This window comes from Carcharhinus amblyrhynchos, chromosome 21 (genome assembly GCF_965287045.1).
Source record: "Carcharhinus amblyrhynchos chromosome 21, sCarAmb.v2.hapA, whole genome shotgun sequence".
Classification (NCBI taxonomy): Eukaryota; Metazoa; Chordata; class Chondrichthyes; order Carcharhiniformes; family Carcharhinidae; genus Carcharhinus; species Carcharhinus amblyrhynchos.
The window spans coordinates 7,588,537-7,612,354 of record NC_137344.1 but is presented as its reverse complement, the minus strand read 5'-3'; the positions used below and the strand labels follow the sequence as shown (position 1 = coordinate 7,612,354).

General features: G+C 41.9%; 1 protein-coding gene across 1 annotated transcript; it reads right to left on the bottom strand.

Annotated features, from left to right (window-relative positions):
• Positions 1 to 508: 508 nt before the first annotated feature.
• On the bottom strand, positions 509 to 12,623 carry kpna2 (karyopherin alpha 2 (RAG cohort 1, importin alpha 1)). The gene is made up of 11 exons (XM_080209420.1): positions 12,564 to 12,623; positions 12,065 to 12,172; positions 11,848 to 11,985; positions 11,665 to 11,747; positions 9,212 to 9,480; positions 6,272 to 6,366; positions 5,620 to 5,883; positions 3,091 to 3,324; positions 2,036 to 2,218; positions 1,339 to 1,488; positions 509 to 1,083 (listed from the first exon to the last, which is right to left on the bottom strand). Exons 2-11 carry the CDS (start codon positions 12,134 to 12,136, stop codon positions 994 to 996), a joined length of 1,578 nt encoding a protein of 525 aa, XP_080065546.1. The 5' UTR covers positions 12,137 to 12,172; positions 12,564 to 12,623; the 3' UTR covers positions 509 to 993.
• Positions 12,624 to 23,818: the final 11,195 nt, after the last annotated feature.

Genomic DNA, 23,818 nt, shown 5'->3' with positions numbered 1-23,818 from the left:
AATTGGCATAAGTGGGCTCTTGCAGGGAACCCAGACTGCATCCAAATCAATGACTCAAATCATTCAGACTGGCCTGAAAATTCAGCAGCACCTCAAGAGTTCCATCTACATTATTGCCTGGTGTGTGATACAGCACACAAAAGGAACAATTGATTGTAAAAATTAGTCAGAATAGTATTGATTTGAGTACTAATTGCAGAACACAATATAGTGCTTTTAATGTAGATAAAGTCTGTCTTATGATAATCTACTCATTCTCTCAAAATGGTGAGATGTTGTATTCAAGACAAAAAAGCCCTTGCCATTACCCATTTTCTTAAACACTTTTTCCAAGCTCATATTAGTATCAGATTGTGATACTAAGAATTCTGGAGCAGTCAATTTATTAGCTGCCCCTGGAGTTACGACAATACTTGCAGCTATGTTTAATATATTCAGACTCCACTCAGTGGAGAAGGGTGAAAGCTAGCTCATGTAAAAAGAGGCTCACTTAGGCCTGCAAACTATTTCCAACATTTTGTCATGCTTCATTTGCATCTGGTTGCACCCACAAAACCACTACCTTGCAGGCTAAAGTTTAACATTTATGTACCAAGCTATCCCTCATTCCACTTCCTACAGAATAACTTCTTACAAACCATTCAAGTTTATAATTTGAAAGTGTGAGCCAAAGCACCTATCACAGCATACAGGCAAGTCTGAAACAACTAGAAATGCCCTTCTGTTCTTGGTTGTCCATTACAAATTAAAAACTCAACATGAATAGTTCCCCCCAAAATGCTTTATTAATTTGATTTCAAACAAACAAATATCAACAAAAGGCCTACTGTATTCATGTCAGATGGCAAAGATCAAGTATTTACATCAAAAACTGAACAGAAATTTTATACAAAATTTACAGAAGAGTATATAGCATTGAAATGCAAGTTTGACAGTCAAAACTAAAAAACAGGACATTGATTGCATGTTAAAAACTATTGAGAGAGAAATCATTCAAAAGTCAAAGGTTACAACAGGATTCTCAGCCTGGAATGTAAAAGTTTCTTCAGTAGCATCTGGTACAACGCTTTGGTCTTCTTCCACCTAAAAGCACAAATGCTGGATTATCATTTTCAGCAGAAAACTTAGTTGCATTTAGATCCAATTATACAATGAAATAACATAAGTCTTTCTATAAAAAATTCACATGAAACAAATGGCAGCTAAGGAGCACTTCAGATGGCAGCATAAATTTGTAAATAGTAGATCCTTGATGAAAGCATGATCAGGGAGGTTTCAACCCCACAACCAAAGTAGGTTGAAATCCAGTCCCAGTTTCAAAGTATTTCACCCACTTACCTCCTCAGAGAAGTATTTTTCTATCAGGTTCAGGGAAGCTTTATACACCTGTTCATTTTCATGGGATTGGAGAGCTTCAATTTTGTCTAGACCTCCACATTCTTCTATCATTAGACAAAGTTTATCTATTTCATTAACCTTTTCTGCAGTCTGTGGAGCAAACAAATAAGAGCAATGAAAATGAGAATCAAGATGCACTATCAGCACATTTGGGTTGTGAATTATGGGTAGACATTTCCTAAATTACTATGCAACTGGATGTACACTTCCAGAACATCCTTTTGCTCATTTCTGCAAAATGTCCTCCAACCTCAAAGCACCACATCAGTCAATTAACTGATGCAACTTTACAAGATTCTGTAGCACTGACAAGAAACTAGCTTACTATGAAGCAAAGTGCTATACATACATGCTAAGTTTTGTATTTCCAGCCATCTTTCATAGATCTAGACAAAACAATTTGCAGTGAAACAATCTATTTAATATGGAAGCAACCATTGACCTCAACAAATTGTCTTCACAATTGTCCCAGCTAGGAAATTGCAAAATGCCAGTTCTTGTGATTTCACAAGACTCAGTACTTGGGTGCAATTCCCTGTATTGTCCACTAAGAAGTTAGACACTTTCTACTCCATTTGTACAATCCCAAAAGTGGTTAGTGTCAATATTAAACATTATATACTGAAAAGAACCTTACCAGAAATATATTAGTAATAGCATCTAAAATAACTTGGATAGTTTTGCAGTCTTTGACTGATAGCAAAGCCAATAATGGCTCCACAACTCCAGATTGAACAAGGTAGATAATTTGTTGAATTGTTCCACCACTTGTGTAGTTTGTTACAGCCCAGACAGCTTCCTTCTGAGATTTAAAGTCACCCTGTGAAATAAAGTAATGAAGTTAGATAAGTTGCTATAAATGCTTTGCAATAGAGGCAGCATCTTCCTACACTACTAAAGGCAAGAATGTGGAGGCCAATTCAACCTCTTGACTGCAGAGAGATCAGGTTTTAATTCATTTGAGTGTGACCCAGAGTGACAGCTCACAATACTTGGATCAGTTAAGCTGCTTGCATCTCCAAGCAATGCCATTGTAGATAGCATGCTATGCTGCTGATAGTTATTGCAGTTATACAATTTTTAGTGGCTGAGTCTTGATGTCATCTCAGTCCAATAGAGGATGCAAACTATCCTGGAGTGGAAGGTGGGCTCCTCTCAACCAAGTTCCTGACTGCTTGCCAGGCTCAAAACAAATCAGAAGTGTGAAGTACCCACTCTGCAACACAAGCTAGATGAACAGTGATAAAATCTATCAACAATTTGTCTTTAAGTGGTAGTTGAGGGATTAGTGGCACACAGCAACTTGATTTTACAAGATGCATTTTCAAAATCTAGACCAACTAGTGACTGACTAAACTAGATAAGCCAAACCAATGTGGAATCATACATGTGGCATGGCTAATTTGCCTGTCAGTTTATATTGTAGTTAGTCTGACTGCATCCCAGTAAAGTGCCTGTGTCTCATTTCAGTCAGGCTTTATAACCATTTAAATTTAGACAGATGGGTCTTTGGGCTCAAGGTACATTTGAGTGACAGGATACAGAATCCAAAAAGGACAGTGTGGAAAATTGAAAGCAATGACATTTTAGAAAATCAGCTTGGTTATAAAGATCTTCCATTGCTTGAACTAGTCTATTATATTCAGTCAAGGTTGAATCACATTACTGATTATTCTGATTTTCATTACTCACCTTTCTAAGCAATTGAATGAGAGGTGGAATTAATCCATTGTCAATAACTGCTTGGATTTGTTCAGGCTTCCCAGCTGTAATGTTTGAAATAGTCCAGGCAGCCTCCTTTTGGATGTTGCTCTTTGCATGGACAAGCAAAGCATCAAAGTAGTTCAATACACCAGAGTCAATCACAATCTGTGTCTGATCATCTGTACCAGTCACAATATTGCCCACTGCCCGGAGTCCAGGAGTCTGAAAAAAAAACACACAGGATTCATAAATGAATTGCTTATATGCAATGCTAAATACTTCTCTTCCCCCACCCCTCAGGAAGAATCAGATCCAGTATTAAATTTACATCCAGGTCAAATAATCAGGATGTACCCAGTATTGCCAGTTATAGTCCCAAGACTCATTCTCAACATCAGCAATCTAATTTGTTAAACTTCAGTGTCAGGAGTTGTCTATGACAAAACTGACTGCACAAGTTTAATTGCAAACTTTAAATTAAAAAAAATCACTATCAACAATTTGTCAGTTCACCTCCAAGTCACTTATTTAGTAGACTGACTTAAGGGCTGCCAGGTTCTAAAGGAAGAAAATGGCATCAACTCCCAGTGAAGTATGTTTGACAAGTTGGAGAAAGGACCACTGAATACTTCATATTCCCATTATAACTACAACACCTTGACAAGTGTCACAAATCCAGCTGGGAGTGTCCAAACTTTGGAAAAATGTAGAGTTTTGTTTACAGGAATGGTGTAAGAGTCAAGTGCAAGACCCAGTGAGAACAGTTGTTGCCACACTGGGTATCTCTCTTCTTGGATCAGCAAAGATGAGTTGTGACTGCCTCCACTGGGCTGCTGTCTAGAAATCAGCATACAGGTTGCTAGCTGGAAAACCTGCCCCATTTCCTTGAAAAGGTTGCCAATTATAATCATTGTTTCCCTGAAGATTCTCTGCCCTGCTTCAGCTGTTTCTAAAATGGTATCATAGGTTACACTTTGGGTAGACAATCAGCTTTTTGGTCCATCTACAGCTGCTAATTGTTATTGAGATTCACATCACATCATAAGCTGCCAGTACATTACTGTTGAGCCTTACATCAGTGGTAGGGAAATTATTAGAGAGGATTCTTTGAGACAAGATTTATTCCCACTTGGAAATAAGTGGGCATATTAGTGAGGTGCAACATGGTTTTGTTAAAGGGAGGTCATGTCTCAAACTTGAATTTTTCAATGAAGTGATAAAGATGATTGGGGTAGGGCATGGATGTTGTCTACATGGACTTCATTAAGGCCTTTGACAAGGTCCCTCATGGCAGACTGGTGCAGAAGGTGCTGGGATCACATGGGATCAGAAGTGAAATGGCAAGGTGGATACAGAATTGGCTTGGTCAAGTTTTGGTAGCAGTGGCAGGGTGCATTTCTGAATGAAGGGCTGTGATAAGTGGCATTCCTCAGGGTACAGGTACACAGGTGGAGAAAGTCAAGAAGTTATACAGCATGCTTGCCTTCATCAGCCAGGATATGGAGTTTAAAATTGGCAAATCACATTGCAGCTTTATAGAACCTTAGCAAGGCTGCACTTAGTATGGTGACCAGAATTGAATACAATTCCATCAGAAGGATGTTGAGGCTTTGGAGAGGGTACAGAAAAAAATTACCAGGATGTTGCCTGGTATGGAGGGCATTAGCTAGGCAGTTGGAGAAACTTGGGTTTGTTCTCACTGGAGAAATGGGGGTTGAGGGGAGACCTGACAGAAGGCTACAAGATTGGGAGGCATGGACAGAATGAATAGTCAGAAGCTTTCTCCCCCCCCAGGGTGAAGAGTCAATTATTAAGGGGCATAGGTTTAATGGAGATGTACAAGGCAGTTTTTTTTTAAAAACATAGTGGGTGCCTGAAACTCATTGCTGGGGAGGTGATGGAAGCAGATTCAGTAGTGACTTAAGGGCTGTCTTGACAAGTACATGAATAGGGTGGGAATGGAGGGATATATGGTCCCCAGTAGGGAGTTTTAGTTAAGTTGGGTGGCATGGGCTGTAAAAGCCAACAGGCCCTTTGGCCCTCCTAATTTTTTGTTCTTCCCGACAACCCAAGAGTGACTTCCTAGGCAATTTATGATTGTTAACAGCACTAACAAACTTCGGATTGGATTTAATTGTTGCCAGTGAACAAGTCACCTGAACCAAGTGCTGCAATGCTTAATGCACCCCAGTAGCACATTGTAGAATCAGTTATGTCAATTATTATAGTGATAATGTGAAGTTGCCAGCATTGGACTGGGATAGGCACAGTACATAGTCTCAGATCATCAAGTACAACAGGTTTATTTGTTAGCACAAGCTTTTAGAGCATTGCCTTTCATCAGGCAAATCTGAAAGCTTATGCTACCAAATAAACTGGTTGTACTTCAATCTGGTGTCGTGAGACTACTTACAATTGTAGCCACTGAACAACTTACTCCAGCCTGTGCTATTTAAATTTTGTCAATGGTTAACATAGCTTGGGAGTTAAATTTCTCATTCTAAAAATTGAACTTACTACTATTGACAGTTCACATGATGCCAGCAGCTGCACCAAGCGTGGCACTACCCCAGTATTAACCACCACTTCAATGCGATCATTTGAGCCATCTGTTAGATAAGAGATAGCCCAGCATGCGTCGGTAAGAACATCTTTGTCATCATAGTGTAGAAGGCGTACAAGGGCTGGAAGAATCTGCTTTACTGCTTCCAAAGGTGGAGATGGATTCTTGTTACGACAAAGATTTGACAACGTCCAAGTTACATTTCGCAGATAACTTGACTGGAATGAAAGGAGATAGATATTAAATACAGTATGATAGTTAATCCTATGCTTCCTTTTGTTAAGGTGTTCATTTTAATTCAGTTACTTCCCCAGTGGAAGCAAACTAGACTATCCAGACAAATATATTACTGTGTCAGTATCCTAGATTGTATTGTAGGTCCACATCCACCTACACCAAGAACTGTTGCAGTTCAGACTCACCAGCAGGGCAATTAGGTGAACAGTAATGGTAATCTTTCCAATCTGGAATCATTGCCACAGTGCCAACAAGTGCAAGACATAGAACACATCTGAGCAGAATAAACTCATTGCTGCTTCAAAGAACAAAATGCACAGTACATTACACTTGATTAAGATTGATGTTATCACCACTTGTTAGGCTCACCGATAATGCAGATAATTCAGGAACAGCCAGTAATGCAAGTAATGGGTCAAGGGCTCCACACTTGACAACCAAGTCTCTATAGTGTGATCCATCACCTGAAACAAAAACCAGGTCATTTTTCAGATAAAACTGACCACAAGTATACAAAGAAAAAAAATCAAGCTGTAGTGGAGAATAGCCAATGTTGTTCTTTTGTTTAAGGAGGGTAGTAAGAATAATCCAGGTAATTACAGGCCAGTGAACCTTACAGTAGTAGGGAAATTATTGGAGAGAATTCTTCTGAACAGGATTTATTCCCACTTGTATTTGAGGCAACATGGTTTTGTAATGGGGAGGTCTTGTCTCAAACTTGATTGAGTTTGAAGTGACAGATAATGATGAGGGTAGGGCAGTGGATGTTTTGTCTACATGGAATTCAGCAAGGTCTTTGACAAGGTTCCTCATGGCAGACTGGTGCACAAGGTGAAGTTGCATGGGATCAGAGTTAAGCTGGCAAAGTGGATATAAAACTGGCTCAGTCAAAGAAAGGGTAGCAGTGGAAGAGTGCATTTCTGAATGGCAGGTGGTGGCAAGTGGCATTCAGGGATCAGTGCTGGGACCTTTGCTGTTTGTAATTTTCTTTTTGATTGAGGGAATTGTAACTGGTTTGATTAGTAAGTTTGTGGACAAAGGTTGGTGAATTTATTGATAGTGATGAGGACCAGAGGATACACAGTTTGGCAACTTAGGCAGAGAGATGGCAGATGGAGTTTAATCAAGACAAGTGTGAGGTAATGTATTTTGGAAGGTCTAATACAGATAGGAAATACACAGTAAGTGGCAGAACCCTTAAGTATTGATAGGCAAAGGGATCTGGGTGTACAAGTACACAGGTCAGTGAAAGTAGCAATGCAGGTAGAGAAGGTAGTCAAGAAAGCATATGGCACTTTTCCCTGGGTGGAAGAGTCAATTACTAGGGAACATAGGTTTAAGGGAGATGTACGAGGTAGATTTTTTTTTTTTAAATAGAGTGATGGGTGCCTAGAACTTGCTGCCAGGAGGTAGTGGAAGCAGATATGGTAGTGGCTTTTAAGGGGCATCTTGACAAATACATGAATAGGATGGGAGTAGAGGGATGTGCTCCTTGGAAGGGTAAGGGTCAGGCAGCATGGTCAGTGCAGGCTTGGAGGGCTAGGCAAAAACTGTTCCCATGAACTGATGCGACAGTGAATAAGAACAGATGAAGGTTTTGGTCAATAAATAACTTAAAATGCAGCAAGTAGTTACATCTAGCCAGAACACTGCTTGAGGGCAGTGGGAGAATTGTTTGCAAAATTGGGTTAGGCATGGATGGGAATGTGCAGATTGCCATTGGGCCAATTGAGTCTGTACCAACTATCCAGAGCATTTTATCTAGGTCCATACCCAATGATTCCCTAACCTACACATCTTTGGACACTAAGGAGCAATTTAACATGGTCAATCCACCTAACTTGCATATCTTTGTATGATGGGGGAAACTGGAGTACTCAAAACCCCACAGACATTGGAAGAATGTGCAGTCACCTAAGGCCAGAATCAAACTCAGGTCCCTGGTACTGAGGCAGAAGTACCAATGACTGTGCCACTAATTTTAGACTGAAAACTATAGGGAATAGACCAGAGGAAATGGGACTGACTGGAATGCCAAGAGTTGCCACTTTAATTGATAGTGACCTTGTACCATGAGGATTATAGTCAATTAAACCTCTTGCCAGTTAAAATTCAAGATGCTAACATAAGAACATAAGAAATAGGAGCAGGAGTAGGAGTAGGCCAACTAGCCCTTTGAGCCTGCCCCACCATTCAATAAGATCATGGCTGATCTGTCGTGGCTCAGTTCCACATTCCCGCCCTCTCCCCATAACCCTTAATCCCCTCTTATCAAAAACCCATCAACCCGCATCTTAAATATTTAGCGAGGTAGCCTCCACCACTTCAACAGGCAGAGAATTCCAGAGATTCACCACCCTTTGAGTGAAGAAGTTCCTCCTCAACTCCATTCTAAAAGGGGGGGCAGTTTATCTTGAGGCTGTGCCCCCTAGTCCTACTATCCTTTGAGCAGGAAGAGTCTCTCCACTTCTATCCTATCCATCCCATTCATCATCTTGTACATCTCAATGAGATCTCCCCTCATTCTTCTAAACTCTAACGAGTACAAGCCTAATTTATTCAGCCTCTCCTCATTGCTCAACCCCTCAACTCCGGCATCATCCTAGTAAGCCTCCTCTGCACTCCCTCCAAGGCCAAAATATCCTTGCGTAAGTACGGCACCCAAAACTGCCCACTACTCCAGCTGCAGCCTCACCAATGCCCTATACAGCCGCAGCAAGACCTCCCTACTTTTATATTCAATCCCCCTCGTTATGAAGGCCAGCATCCCATTTGCCTTCCTGACCACCTGCTGCACCTGCAAGCTGGGTTTTTGCGACTCATGCACAAGGACCCCAACACCCTACACTCGGTTCCCTCCTCCAGATCATCTATATAAATGGTAAATAGCTGAGGCCCCAGCACCAACCCCTGGGGCACTCTAGTCACCATTCGCCAATCCGAATAGCACCCATTGACCCCCACTCTGCCTCCTATTTGACAACCAGTCCTCTATCCACACTAACACCCTACCCCCAATTCCATGCCCCCTGACCTTCTGCAATAACCTCTTGTTTGACAAGGTACCTCACATCTAATGTAGAAGATGGTACTGTAGCAATGGAATACATCTACCAACTCTAAGTGATTTTTCATGCATCAGGAGAACCAGAGATCAGTGAATAGCCAACAATAAACCCTAATTTTCTCTCAACTGGCACACCGCCCCATCCTAGTAGTTAGGATTTCAGTTATTTATGGTCAAGTTGTTTATGGCTAATTTATGAACAATCCTCCTGCCCTCAAGTGTAGTTATCACCCATCAGTTACCTGCAATGTTTCCTAAAGCCCATACTGCTTGTTCACTGATGTGGGGATGTGGAGAAGCTAATAAGTTGATAAACGCTGGAATGGCACCACCATCAACGACTGCTTTAGTCTGATCAGAGGTTCCAGAAGCTATGTTGGTGAGGGCCCAGGCAGCTTCAAACTGGATGGGGCTACAGTTAAAGTTCCCAAGGAATCCTACAAATTTGGGGATGAGTCCAGCTTGAATGATTTTGTCAATGGGAGGATGTTTCTCTCTAGAAAGTAGTTTCCTAGAAAGAAAAAATTTAGATACTTATCATTCAATGGGTTAAGCATATTAAAACACAAGTTCAATCTTAAAAGAGAAGCAATGGTCCTATAACCAGCAGCTCTGAAAAGCTAGGTGCTATAAACCCATTCAAGTATGGAGTTGCTTTTTGAAATCAGAAGTATTCCTGGTTTTATTCCCCATCTTCATGCAAGCCAACCCAAGCTGTTACCAGTCCACTTTGGCTATGTGAAGATGCTAGCATTGGACTGGAGTAAACACTAAGAAGACTCAACACCAGATTAAAGTTCAACAAGTTTTTGGTCACAAAAGCCACTAGCTTTCAGAGCACTGCACCTTTGTCAAGCAAGTGGGAGTTCTGTTGCCAAACTGGGCATCTTAAGACAAACTCAATTCACAAAATAATGGTTGAATTGAGAGTCTTTACAGGTAGTCAAGTCTTAAAAGGTACACAATGAGTGGAGAATGTTAAACACAAGGTAAGAGATGTGTATTGTCTCCAGCTGGGAGCATTAGTGAGATTTTGCAAGCCCAGGCAAGTCATGGGTTTACAGATAGTGTGACATCTACCCAAGATCCTGATTGAGGCTGGCCTTGTGTGCAGAATTTGGCCACACAAAACATAACATCTCAAAGTTTGCAGATGATACCAAGTTGGGTGGGAGGGTGAACTGTCATGATGATGCAGAGATCCTTCATGATCTGGACAGATGATTGGGTGAGTGGGCACATCAACGTGAATGCAGTATAATTTGGGTAAGTGTGAAGTTATTCACTTTGGAAGCAAATACAGGGCAGATTACTACCTGAATTGTAGTAAATTGGGAGAGGGGAGTGTGCACTGGGACCTGGGTGTCCTTATGCACCAGCCACAAAGTAAGCATGCAAGTGCAGCAGACAGAAAAGGTAAATGGTATGTTAACCTTCATTGAGAGAAGTTGTGTACAGGAGCAGGGATGTGTTGTTGCAATTATACAAGGCCTTGGTGAGTCAACACCTAGAATATTGGGAGCAGTTTTGATCTTTTCTGAAGGATATTCTTGCTCTCAAGGGAGTGCAGTGAAGATTTACCAGGCTGATTGCAGGGATAGTGGGACTGATGTACAAGGAGTGATTGACTTGATTAGTATTGTTTTTGCTGGAGTCCAGACAAGTGAAGGGAAAATCTGAGATATTTATAAGTTCAATAGTACTAGATAGGGTATATGGAGGGTGATATTCCTCAGGGTTGGTTTGGGGCCAGCAGTCCAGAACCAGGAGTCACAGTCTGAGGATCTGGGATAGGCCACTTAGGATAGAGAGGAGATATTTTTTCCACCCAGTAGTAGTGAGCCTGTGGATCAATGAGTAGTTGATGCCAAAACACAATGTGTTCAAGCAGCAGCTGGGGCAAAACAGGATCAAAGATTACAGGGAGAAAGCAGGATTAGGTTATTGAGTTGTACAATCAGCCATGATCATAATGAATGGTTAAAGGGGTAAATGGCCTCCTTCTGCCATCAATGTTTCCATGTTATCAAAACTAGCAGGGACTGTCTCATGGTCAGTCCTATCCAGTCTTTAGACAGTATTTCTTTGCTTTAATTCCACAGGTCATTAAATGAAGCCATAGAATTACATTGTCTCCACTCCCCTCATGTGGGCAGTAAACTGAATGAAATTACTACTGATCTGCATGTAAACCTCGTGACCAGCTGTCAGTAGTGGCATTCTCAGCTCTGACAGGCATTTGCTTCAACTGTAGAAGGACCCGAGGCAGCTAGTGTTTTGTCATGGTAAAGTTAACTCAAATCAGAAACAAGCAGCATGCGTAGCAGTATACAAAATTATCAGCGCTGTAGCCTCCTGGAAAGCTATAATGAAAAACTAGTCGAGTATTACCAGAAATGTAATTGAACAGACCCATGTTTTAATGTAGAACCCTGTGAGTCCTATAACGAGTGCCTGAACTGCAAGTGACACTTTTTAATTCGTCTGAATGCACAATGAGCAGATTAGTACCAATTTTACATTCAGTACATTGTTAACTATTTCCACAGCATAATGGCCAATTATAAGAGATTATATTTGTGACACCAACTGCTTACGTTGGAGCTTTGGGTTTCACGTTAACTATTAAAACTGTAACATTTTAAAAGGCTTCACATTCCAACTACGGAGCGGGAGACGGTCAATCCATTCTTACCTAGCAGCCTGAGTCGCTTGGAGTTGAGTTTCCAAATAATTGCTCTGGAGGCTTTGGATTATTTCTTCCAAACTCATGTGCACCTGATATTTAATTAATGAGAAAAATAAAACGTTGAGTAATCAAAAGCCGATCCATTTAAATTTAAGAAAGTAACACGATTCTTTTTCGAGAAGACGATACCTGGATACTGTTTTTCTCCTGAAGAGGAGATACATTTTCATCAGGGAAACTGCTCACATTCCTCCTTTTAAATAGCTGGTCATCTTTTTTAGCTTTCCGCAGCTCGACGTTTGTTTCGATCCTCCTGCGTCGTAATTCCTTTGGAGTAGGAATGGAATCAATTAATTCACATGTAATAATCACGAAATTGCTAAAACTGCTGCAAATTACAACTTACGTTGGCGTCTTTACCCTTGTTCTTAAACTTTGTCAGGCGGGTGCAAGCGTTCTCGTTGGCCGTGGTTGACATCTTTCAGCGTCAAGTAACTCAAATCAAAAATCAACTCTAGACAGTAAAATAGACGAGAGTTTGATACACTGGCTATGCTTCAACCGTCAGAGAAGTAAGTTTTTTTTAAAAAAAGTTAAAAGCACTTCTGCGTCCTTTTATAAATCCAGTAGCCATCCAGTTGCAACATCAGTTTAAAGAGTTGCTTAGTTTAGCAGCGAATAGTTCAAAGCTAAGTGAGTTTTATGTACTTGTTTAAATTACTAGACAAAGATCTACAGACAAGCCACGTTTGAAGGGACTGCCACTTGAGACACTTTTACGAGAGTTGCAGCTTCGCAAAAGATGCACATTACAAATATATATATGACATCCAAGAGCAATAACTGAGCTAATATTAACATCAACAAAATACTGCAAGTAAAAAGTATTAAATACCAACAGTGACCTTGTAGCGGTGTGTGTCCTGACTGCACAGATTTCGCTCCAACAGAAGTGTGGAGCCGGGCCGCCACTCCAGCTATTTAAATTTCCCGCCATACCCCACTCTCATTGGTTCATTCGATTCAAAGCAATTTCTCCATTGGCTGATTTGAAAGAAGCTCAGGACGCGGTTGGCTGGATTACCTTGCCAACCGCGCAGCCAATCAGCAGCAAGATCGTAAAAGATGTTACTCCGAGCATGGCACCATCCCTGGAGGGTGGGGCTTTTTCAGTCTCTGTTCAATCTGCTTCCCTTTTCTCTTGTTCTTTCACGTGGAACTTTAAAAAGAACTATTGGTTTAGGAATATATAAATATATTAAATGCTGGAGTTGCTCAGCAAGTCAAAGGCATCATCCGAAAACATATCAAGTTTAGGGTAGCCGTTCATTCACCCGGTTTTCTGCCGGATGGTTCAGGTTTTCAGCTGATCAGGTTTTAGGCTACTGTTTGGGCCTAAATAATTTTATGTGCGGTATTTTGTGCCTTAGTAAACTTACGCCAAAGAAGCAAAAACAGAAAATGCTGGAAAATCCAGCGTTTGCTTCAGATTAGAGCATCCTTGGTATTTTGCTTTTACTACAAAAGTACGGTCAGGGGCCTATCCTTGCTTATTTCCTGTCTGCAGCAGTCTCAAACTAACTGAGATGCAAAAAACCCAGGAGTTAGACTTACTACCAATAAACCACCCCTTATCCCTCAATTGCAATTCAGATTTTTCTATTTTCCATCGATTCCGTCCAATCCCAGATTTTGTGTTAGCATCATTTCTGTTGGGATTCCTCATCGGGGTGCTGTCCAGTATATTTGGCCTCCAGCTGTGCTCACCTAAAGGCATGCTAAGTATAACCAGCTCTACTTCATCCACATCTCTATCCACTCCTTTACTTCCTTAATAAAAGCAAATTACTGCAGATACTGGAATCTGGAATCAGCTTTGACAAAGGGTCCTCTGGACTCGAAATGTCAGCTCTTTTCTCTCCTTTACAGATGCTGCCAGACCTGCTGAGATTTTCCAGCATTTTCTCCTCTACTTCCTTGCATTTGTCATATTGTTTGTCCAATATCCAGTACTAAGTGGACAGAAACTTCCTTCAACTAAATATTGGGAAAACCAAAGTCAATTGTCATCAATCCCTGCCATTAATGTTGCTTCAGTTGTACAGACTTGATTTAATTTGATTTATTTTTGTCACATGTATTGGGATATAGTGAAAAGTGTTCTTTCTTGCATGTTGCATAGATGCAACTTGCTGGTCATAGATACATGGAGGAAAAGGAATGGAAAGGACGCAGAATATAGTGTTACAGTCATAGCAAGGGTGTAGAGGAGGATCAGCTTGATATATAGTAGGTCCATTCAAAAGCCTGATGGCAGCAGGGAAGAAGCTGTTCTTGAATCAGTTGGTACATGATCTCAGACTTCTGTATCTTTTTCCCGATGGAAGAAGGTGGGAGAGAGTTCGGGGTACGTGGGGTCCTTGATTGTGTCCTGCTTTTCTGCGACAGTGGGAAATGTAGACAGAGTCAATGCTTGGGAGGCTGGTTTGCGTCATGGACTGGGCTACATTCACAATCCTTTGGAGTTTCTTGCAGTCTTGGTCAGAGCAGGAGCCATATCAGGCTGTAATACATCCAGAAAGGAGGCTCTCTATGGTGCATCTGCAAAAATTGGTGAGGCTCATAGGGGACAGGCTGAATTTCCTTAGCCCCCTCAGAAAGTAGAGACGTTTAGTAAGCTCTTGTAACTATAGTGTCAGCGTAGAGGGACCAGGATAGGTTGTTGGTGATCTGGACACATAGAAACTTGAAACTCTCAACCATTTCCACTTGGCACCTTAGCACTGCAGCCTCACAGCACCAAAGACCTGGGTTTGATTTGCTTGGGTTACTGTCAGTGCGGAGTCTGCATGTTCTACCTGTGCCTGTGTGGGTTTCCTCTGGGTGCTCCAGTTTCGTCCCACAGATGGAAGTCTTAAAAATGTGCTGACTAGGTATATTTATCCGAACAGGCGCCGGAGTGTGGCGACTCAGAATTTCACAGTGACTTCATTGCAATGCAATGTAAGCCTTACTTGTGACTAATAAATGAACCTTAAACTTTCATTTACCATTGATGCAGACAGAGGCATGTCCTTCACTGCACTTCCTGAAGTCGATGACTATCTCCTTCATTTTACTGACATTGAGGGAAAGATTACTGTTGCTGCTCCAATTCACCAGATTCTCAGATATGTCCTTCCTGTACTCTGTTTCATCATTTTTGAGATCGGACCCACCACACTGCTGTCATCAGCAAACATGAAAATGGAGTTGGATCAGAATTTGGCTACACAGTCATCTGTGTATAAGGAGCGTAGTAAGAGGCTGAGAACACAGACGTGTGGAACATCAGTATTGAGGATAACCGTGGAGGATGTGTCGTTGCCTATCCTTACAGATTGTGGCCTGTGGGTTAGGAACTCTAGAGGGAGGAACCGAGCCCTAAACTACGGAGTTTGGAGATGAGTTTTGTTGGGATAATAGTGTTGAAGGCTGAGTTGTAGTCAATAAACAGGAGTTTAACATAAGTGTCCTTGTTATCCAGGTGTTCCAGAGTTGAGCATAGGGCCAGGGAGTTGACGGCTGCTGTGGATCTGTTGTGGCAATAGGCAAACTATAGTGGATCCAGGCAATCTGGGAGATTGGAGTTTAGGCGTGCCATGACTAACCTTTCAAAGCACTTCATAATGATGGATGTCGGAGCCACTGGGCAGTAGACATTAAGGCACACTGCCTCGCTTTTCTTTGGTACAGGGATGATGGTCATCTTCTTGAAGTAGGTAGGGACCTCAGTGTAAGGAGAGGTTAAAGATGTCTGTGAAAACCCCCTTATTTGATATAGGCACTAAATCTCAGAAATGATATTGGTTCTAGAGGTGCTTCAACACAAGACTTAAAGAGTTCAATTCTGAGTGTTGCATAAACTTAGTTTGTATTCCCTCGAATGAGGGGTGATCTAATCATGGTACTTAAAATGATTAAGGAATGAATAGGGCAGATGTAAAGAAACTATGTGAAATCATAAATAACTTTTAACACAAAAGGAGATGGAAACTTGAAACTTTCCCCCTCAGAAGAATCTAGGTAGGCCTCTGGTAGGAAACATTCCTGGGGTTTTGATCACATGATGTTCTGATAATGTGACGCATCTGATCAAATGACATCTGGCACAGTTAATATAAAGGCAAGGTCCCCACTAATTGAGTGTTTTTGCTTCTGGTTTTGTGCCCACAGCTGCCATGGGAGAAGTTTGAGAGTGGGTGAAGAAGGAAGACCAAAGATGGGGAAGAGGGGAACTGAAGATGGGAGAATGATTGCAGATAAGAAACTAGAGATGGAATAGCTCCAATGATAAATAACTCACTAATATTGCACAGATAACTAATAGTAAAACTAATAGAAACTCTGGCTACGTCAATATTAACAGCTTATAGAATTAATATTAGATACAAGTCAAGTTTCAGTAGATCCACCCATTATTGCCACTAATAGTAATACTATGACACTTAGGTTCCCCTCAGAACCAAAAGGAATCATTACTGATATCCTAAAATAGTGCTAATAATGAGTGGAACTGCCTGAAATTTGACTTATATTTGAAAGTAATACTATAAGCTGTTAATATTGACCTACCCGAAGCTTCCCTAAAACACATAAAATATAGGCTTGTCATTGTCACTTTTAATAGGCTGTTTTTACTCCCTATACCGTTGAAATGTGGTTTGGAATAAGATTCTGTGTCAAGGTAAAGATTCTGAAGTGGGAACCTCTCTCAGAGTAAATTTTAACTTGAACTTCACATACCAAAACTGACCGACAGCGACCAACCTATTTATTTATTAATGTCACAAGTAGGCTTACATTATTAATGAAGTTACTGTGAAAATCCCCTAGTTTCCACACTCCAACACCTGTTCGGTACACTGAGGGAGAATTTATCATGGCCAATGCACCTAATCAGCATGTTGTTTGGATTGTGAGAGGAAACCGGACCACTCGGAGGAAACCCACACAGACTTTAGGAGAATATGCAATTTCACACAGATATTGACCCAAGCCATGTCCCTGGTGCTGTGAGGCAGCTGTGCTAACCACTGTGCCACCCCATAACCTGATCCAACCTAAAAAATTGCATTGTCCTAAATATAACTAGCACTAACATTTCCAAATCACTCCCTATGCTAAGACTCAATAACGGAGAATTTCATAGAGTGACAGAAATTGCGGCACAGGAGGAGGCCATTTGGCCTATGTGCCAATGTTGGTACTTTCTTCTGTAACTACATTACCTTCCCAGATCTTTTTATATTGCTCCTTTTCAAGTATTTATCCCCTTCCAATCTCCACCCAAGTCACCTCATGGTGACAAAGCCTCCTAATGATGTAATAATCCTCTATACGAGAAGTTTCCTATTCTCTGCATTGTTCCCGTAGGAATTCTTGTTCCCCACTTGACCAATCATTCACTGTTTGCCTCAGCCGTGTTCTCAGGTTTCATTCACCTCTTTGCTCCTGTCTGAGTATTGCTCCCACCACACTCGTGCCACTACTCCCAACTCTCCAGAAAATGCTGGTTTCATATCCACCCCATTTCCCAATCTGCATTTCTCTACCTTCGAAGCTCAAATCCCAATACTCCTTACTAATCTTTGGTATCTGTTTCTTTAACCCCTTTTTTTCTCCTCTCTTCACAACCATTCCTGCCTCTGTCTCTCCAAGCCAGATTCTCCAATCTCTCTGCCTTGCCTATTCCCTGTTCCCCACTTTCTCTTCCCAACCTCTATTCCCCACAGTCACATGCAACCTATTTCCCTCTCTCCTGAACCTCCATTCTCTCTCTCACCCCTTCAATTCCTGATGCCATTCTTTGATTCTCAAACACTTCCCTTAACTCCCAGTTGTTCACAGCATCCAAGGTCTTTGTGGCGGCAGCTGGTGACATCATGGAGCTGTAGGGAAATTTGTTGTTGTGCTGGGAAATTTGGGAGATCTATGCCCCATTCTGGGAGACTCACAGGCATCTTTAGACTGAAGTTTGAGGTCCATGAATTTTTTTAAGGATATCAATAGATACAGAGCAAAGGTTAATAAATGATGCTGAAATACAGGTCATACATGATCGAATAGGATGGTCATTGAATAACCTACTCCAGTTCAACTTAATGTTTATTTATTAGTCACAAGTAGGCTTACATTAACACCGCAATGAAGTTACTGTGAAAATCTTGCCACACTCTGGTGCCTGTTCAGGTACACTGAGGGAGAATTTAGCACGGCCAATGCATCTGACCAACACGTTTTTCGGACTGTGGAAGGAAACCGGAGCAGCCGGAGGAAACCCACGCAGACACGGGGAAAACGTGCATACTCCGCACAGACAGTGATCCAAGCTGGGAATTGAAGCCAGGTCCCTGGAGCTGTGAGGCAGCAGTGCTAACCACTGTGCCACCATGCGGTTATTAAAACATACAAAATCCTGGACAATAGATTGGGTGGCCATTCATCAAGTTTTTGATTTGATTTGAATTATTATTATCACATGTACTGGAATACAGTGAGAAGTATTGTTTCTTACATACTACACAGGCAAAACAAACCATTCATAAAGTGCATAGGAGAAAAGGGAAAAGATAGTGTAGAATATAATGTTGCAGTTACAGGTAGGATGAAAAGAAAGATCAGCTTATTATAAGACCATTCAAAAGTCACGTGGCAGCAGGGAAGAAGCTGTTCTTGAGTCGCTTGGTACATGTTTTCAGACTTTGTGGGGCATGGTGGTAATCAGCACTGCTGCCTCACAGCACCAGGGACTTGGGTTCAATTCCTGCTTGAGCGGCTGTTTGGCGGAGTCTGCACATTCTCCCCTTGTTTGCATGGGTATCCTTTGGGTGCTCTGGTCTCCTCCCATAAGTCCAAAAGATTTGCTGGTTGCAGAAATTGGCCATGCTAAATTCTCCCTCGGTGTACCTGAACAGATGCAGGAGTATGGTGACTAAGGATTTTCACAGTAATTTCATTACACTATTAATGTAAGCCTACTTGTAACACTAATATCTAAACTAAATTTTGTACCTTTTTCCTGATGGAAGAAGGTGGAAGAGACCATGGACTACTCTCTGGAATTGGTTGCATTCTTGGACACACGCATCTCCATTAAGGACGGTCACCTCAGCACTTCACTGTACCGCAAGACCACAGATAACCTCACGATGCTCCACTTCTCCAGCTTCCACCCTAAACATGTTAAAGAAGCCATCCTCTGTAGACAAACACTCCATATGCGCAGGATCTGCTCAGATGAGGAGGATCACAACATTCACCTCCAGACGCTGAAAGATGCCCTCATAAGAATAGGATATGGCGCTCAACTCATCAATCGACAGTTCCGACATGCCACAGCGAAAAACCGCACTGACCTCCTCAGAAGATAAACCTGAGATACAGTGGACAGAGTACGCTTTGTCGTCCATTACTTCTCTGGAGCAGAGAAGCTACGAAATCTCCTCTGGAGCCTTCAACATATCATTGATGAAGACAAACATCTCGCCAAGGCCATCCCCACACCCCCACTTCTTGCCTTTAAACAACCGCACAACCTCAAACAGACCATTGTCCACAGCAAACTGCCCAGCCTTCAGAAGAACAGTGACTACAACACCACACAACCCTGCCACAGCAACCCCTGCAAGACATGCCAGATCATTGACACAGATGCCATCATCTCACCGGAGAACACCATCCACCAGGTACATGGTACATGTTCTTGCAACTCGACCAATGTGTCTACCTGATATGCTGCAGGAAAGGATGTCCTGAGGCATAGTACATTGGGGAGACCATACAGACGCTATGACAATGGATGAATGAACACCGCTCAACAATCACCAGGCAAAAGTGTTCTCTTCCTGTTGGGGAACATTTCAGCAGTCATGGGCATTCAGCCTCTGATCTTCGGATAAGTGTTCTCCAAGGTGGCCTTCATGACACACGACAGCACAGAGTCACTGAGCAGAGACTGATAGCCAAGTTTTGCAAACATGAGGACGGCCTCAACCGGGATCTTGGGTTCATGTCACACTACCTGTAACCCCCATGACTTGCCTGGACTTGCAAAATCTCACTAACTGTCCTGTCTGGAGACAATACACATCTCTTTAACTTGTGCTTAACGCCCTCTCCACTTACATTGTCTGTACCTTTAAGACTTGATTAGCTGTAAAGACTCACATTTCAATCATTATTCTGTAAATTCAGTTTGTGCCTTTATATGTCCTGTTTGTGAAAAGATCTCCCACTCACCTGATGTAGGAGCAGCAAGCGCTCCAAAAACTAGTGGCATTTGCTACCAAATAAACCTGTTGGATTTTAACCTGATGTTGTAAGACTTCTTACTGAAGAGAATATGTCCACACTGCGTGGGGTCCTTGATTTTACTGGCTGCTTCCAGAGGCAGCGGGAACTGTAAATGGAGTCAATGGATGGGAGTCTGGTTTGAATGATGGACTGGGCTACCTTGTCAACCCCTTCCAGTTTATTGTGGTCTTGGTCAGAGCAGGAGCCACACCAAGCTGATAGGGATGCTTTCTATAATGCATCCGTAAACATTGATGAGAGTCGTAGTGGATGTGCCAAATTTCTTTCCTCTCCTGAGAAAGCAGAGGTATTCATGAACTTTCTTAACTATAGCATTGCTGTGGAAGGTCCAGGACAAATTGTTAGTGATCTGAACACGTAGAAAACTTGAAGGTCTCGACCATCTCCTCTTCATTCCCATTGATGTAGACAGGGACATGCCCTCTACTACATTTCCTGAAGTTGATGAAGAGCTCCTTCACTTTACTGACATTGAGGGAAAGATCTTTGCGCCATTTCATAACACTCTCTACCTCTTTCCTGTATTCCGTGTCGTCATTGTTTGAGATCTGACACATTAGTGGTATCATTAGCAAACTTGAAAAGGTAGTTGGAGCCGAATTTGTTTCCAGACGGTCCGGTTTTCAGGCAGACTATTCCCTGCTTGGTAATGGATTTGAACCAGGTACTTTATTGTCCAGTATTTTTGCAACAATCCAGCTCCTGAAAGCATTTAAAATTGAATTAATTGCCTTTAGGACATTAAACCGGCCTTGCAAAGATCCACAGATCTATCCAGGCAGGCAGTGGGAGAGAGCAGGAATTGGCTATCTATGTGAGTGTCCTTTAGGACACCCTCACACTGTTACACTACATCATATAGACATAGCTTTCCTGATTGAGGAGCTGCAAAGATGTCTGAGGAGAAACTGGTGAGTGCATTGGTAGGCACTCATCTGATGAAGGAGCAGCACTCCGAAAGCTTGTGCTACCAAATAAGCCTGTTGGACTTTAACTTGATGTCGTGAGACATTCAAACCAGTCTCCCATCCCAGTCCAATGCTGGCATCTCCACATCATGAGGACAAACTGTGCAAGATTGCTTAACCTGCTTAAGCTCCTCCAAGGTTTGAAAGAAATGTACAATCTCCCCAAACTTAGTTCATTCTAAGACATCTAGTTCATTACGTTCTTTATTTTATTTTGCAAAGGGCATATTGGTACTTGCATGTGTGTTAGCAGGGGTAGCTGGTATTCCTGAGGTCTGTCAGTGGTCACTAGGTACAAAGAGCAAAGAAGTGGAGCTACGATAAACCTGTGCAAATCACTGATTGCTCCAAACCTGGAGTATTCTGTCATAGTTCAGGAAGGATGTGAAAGCACAGAAAGTGCAAGACAAGAGTCACTTCATGGTCAAGGAACTTTAGTTATGTAGATAGATTGGAGGAGCTTGGGGCTGTTCTCTTTGGAGGGGAGATTTGAAAGCGCATTCAGAATAATGAGGGATGGACAAATTAGATAGGGGGAAACAGTTCTCGTTAGTAGAAGGATTAAGTACTAGAGAACACGGATTTATAGCAGTTGACAATATAATCAACAGTGACTTGGGGATCAGGGATTATGGGGAAAAGAGAGGAAAATGGGGAAAAGAAAAGTCATGATGTGGGTATGCCGGCGTTGGACTGGCGTAAACACGGTAAAAAGTCTGACAACAAGTCTGAAAACTAAAACCTGGTGTTGTCAGACTTTTTACTGTGAAAAGTATCAGCCATAGTTGAATAGCGGAGCAGACTTGATGGGCCAAGTGGCCTAATTCTGCTCCTATGTCTTATGGTCTTATAGTCTTATGACCTGAGTCATAGAGTCACAGAGTCGTACAGCACAGAAAAGGCTCCTTGGCCTGTTGAGTCTGCATCGACAATAACTGCCACTAAAGCCACACTAATCTCATTTTCCAGCACATCGCATATGCTTGAATGATATGATATTTCAAGTGTTCATACAAATATTTTTTAAAGATTGTAAGGTTTGCAGCCTCCACAACTTTCCCAGTTTGTGCTTTCCAGATTCTCACTACCCTCTGAATGCTTTTTGTTTTCTCAAATACCCTCTGAATCTCCTACCCTCACCTTAAGTAATTGACCTCCCCTTGTGAACCTCCTTTCTATCTCCTCTCATGCAATCACATCCTTCCTCTAGTGAGCAGGAGTACTGCGCACAGTACTCCTGCTGTGGCTTAACCAACGTTCTGTACAGCTCCGACATAACCTCTTTACCCTCATACTTTGTGCCACAATTGACAAGTGCCCCATATGCCTTCTTCACTACCCTATTCATCTGCTCTGCCACCTTCAGGAATCTGTGAATAAACATCCCAACGTCCATCTGTTCCTCTAAGCTTCCTCATGTCCAGCCACTCATTAAGTACTCCCTTGTCTGTTACTCCTGCCAAAATGCATCACCTCACACTTATCAGGGGTAAATACCAGCTGCCACTGCTCTGCGCATCTGACCAACCTGTCTATAACTTCCTGCAATCTACAATTTTCTTCTTCACATTTGACCACCTTATCAATCTTGGTGTCATCTGCAAACTTACTTATCATTCCCCCATATTCTCATCTATATCATTTATGTATATAACAAACAATAAGGGACTCAGCTCTGTTCCTTGTGGTATGCCACAGGACACCGGCCTCCAGTCACTCAAACAGCCTTCTACCACCAGCCTTTGTGTCCTAATACTAATAACACCAGGTTAAAGTCCAACCAGTTTATTTGATAGTAAACCCACAAGCTTTCAGAAACGTTGTTCCTCCATCAGGAACAGACAAAGGAACAGCGTTTCCGAAAGCTTGTAGGTTTACTATCAAATAAACTGGTTGGACTTTAACCTAGTGTTGTGAGACTGCTTATTGTGTTTACCCCAGTCCAACGCCGGCATCTCCACATCCTAATACTAAGCCAGTTTTGGATCCATCTCGCCAAGTTTCCCTGAATTCCATATACTTTAGCCTTCTCAATCAGTCTCCCATGTAGGACCTTGTTAAAGGATTTGCTAAAATCTATATAAATTACATCAACAGCACTTCCTTCATCCACACACTCGATCACTTTTTCGAAAATGAGAAAAATGACACAGGAAACGATTAGGACCTGGAATGCACTGCTTGAGAGTGTGCTGTAACAAATTCAGTTGTGGATTTCAAAAGAGAATTGGGCTATGCAGATGCTTCACATAAAATATTAACTTATTAAGGCATTGGCTGGACCTGCAGTAGGATTGAAGTTTTTTGAAATGAACACTTTTCCTAAGCAAAAGACACTGGCTTACAGTGGCTATCATGTTGCATTTGTAAAGGACACAACTGCTTTTATGGAGTCACAATTGCTAGTGCTCTTAGTGAGAGGCCACGTGACCTACCTCTGTCTTATTCCGTATGTTTATATGACCAGCTCTTGGGTGAAAATATACTGGGTTTTGGATAGTCAGAGAAACTGCCACAAGCATAACAGCCCTACCCCATCTCTCTTTCTTCTAAAACCTCTCTTATAAAAGTTGAGCTATTTGTGATATGGAAAAACACATCAGAAGATCTCATTGCTGCAAACTGAGTATTTTTATAGGAGAATTCTGAATCAATGTCACTGCCTCCAGTGAGAAAGTCCAAGAGCCACAGACTACTGTGGACCATGACCCTTCAACTGTAAACAAGCATCTGGACGTGCTGTCAATGTTGTTTTTCTGACTTTTTATTTGGTCAAGGTTTTAATATTTGATACTCTGCAGAACATTACTTCTTTATTGTGTGCTTGAGGAGATTGT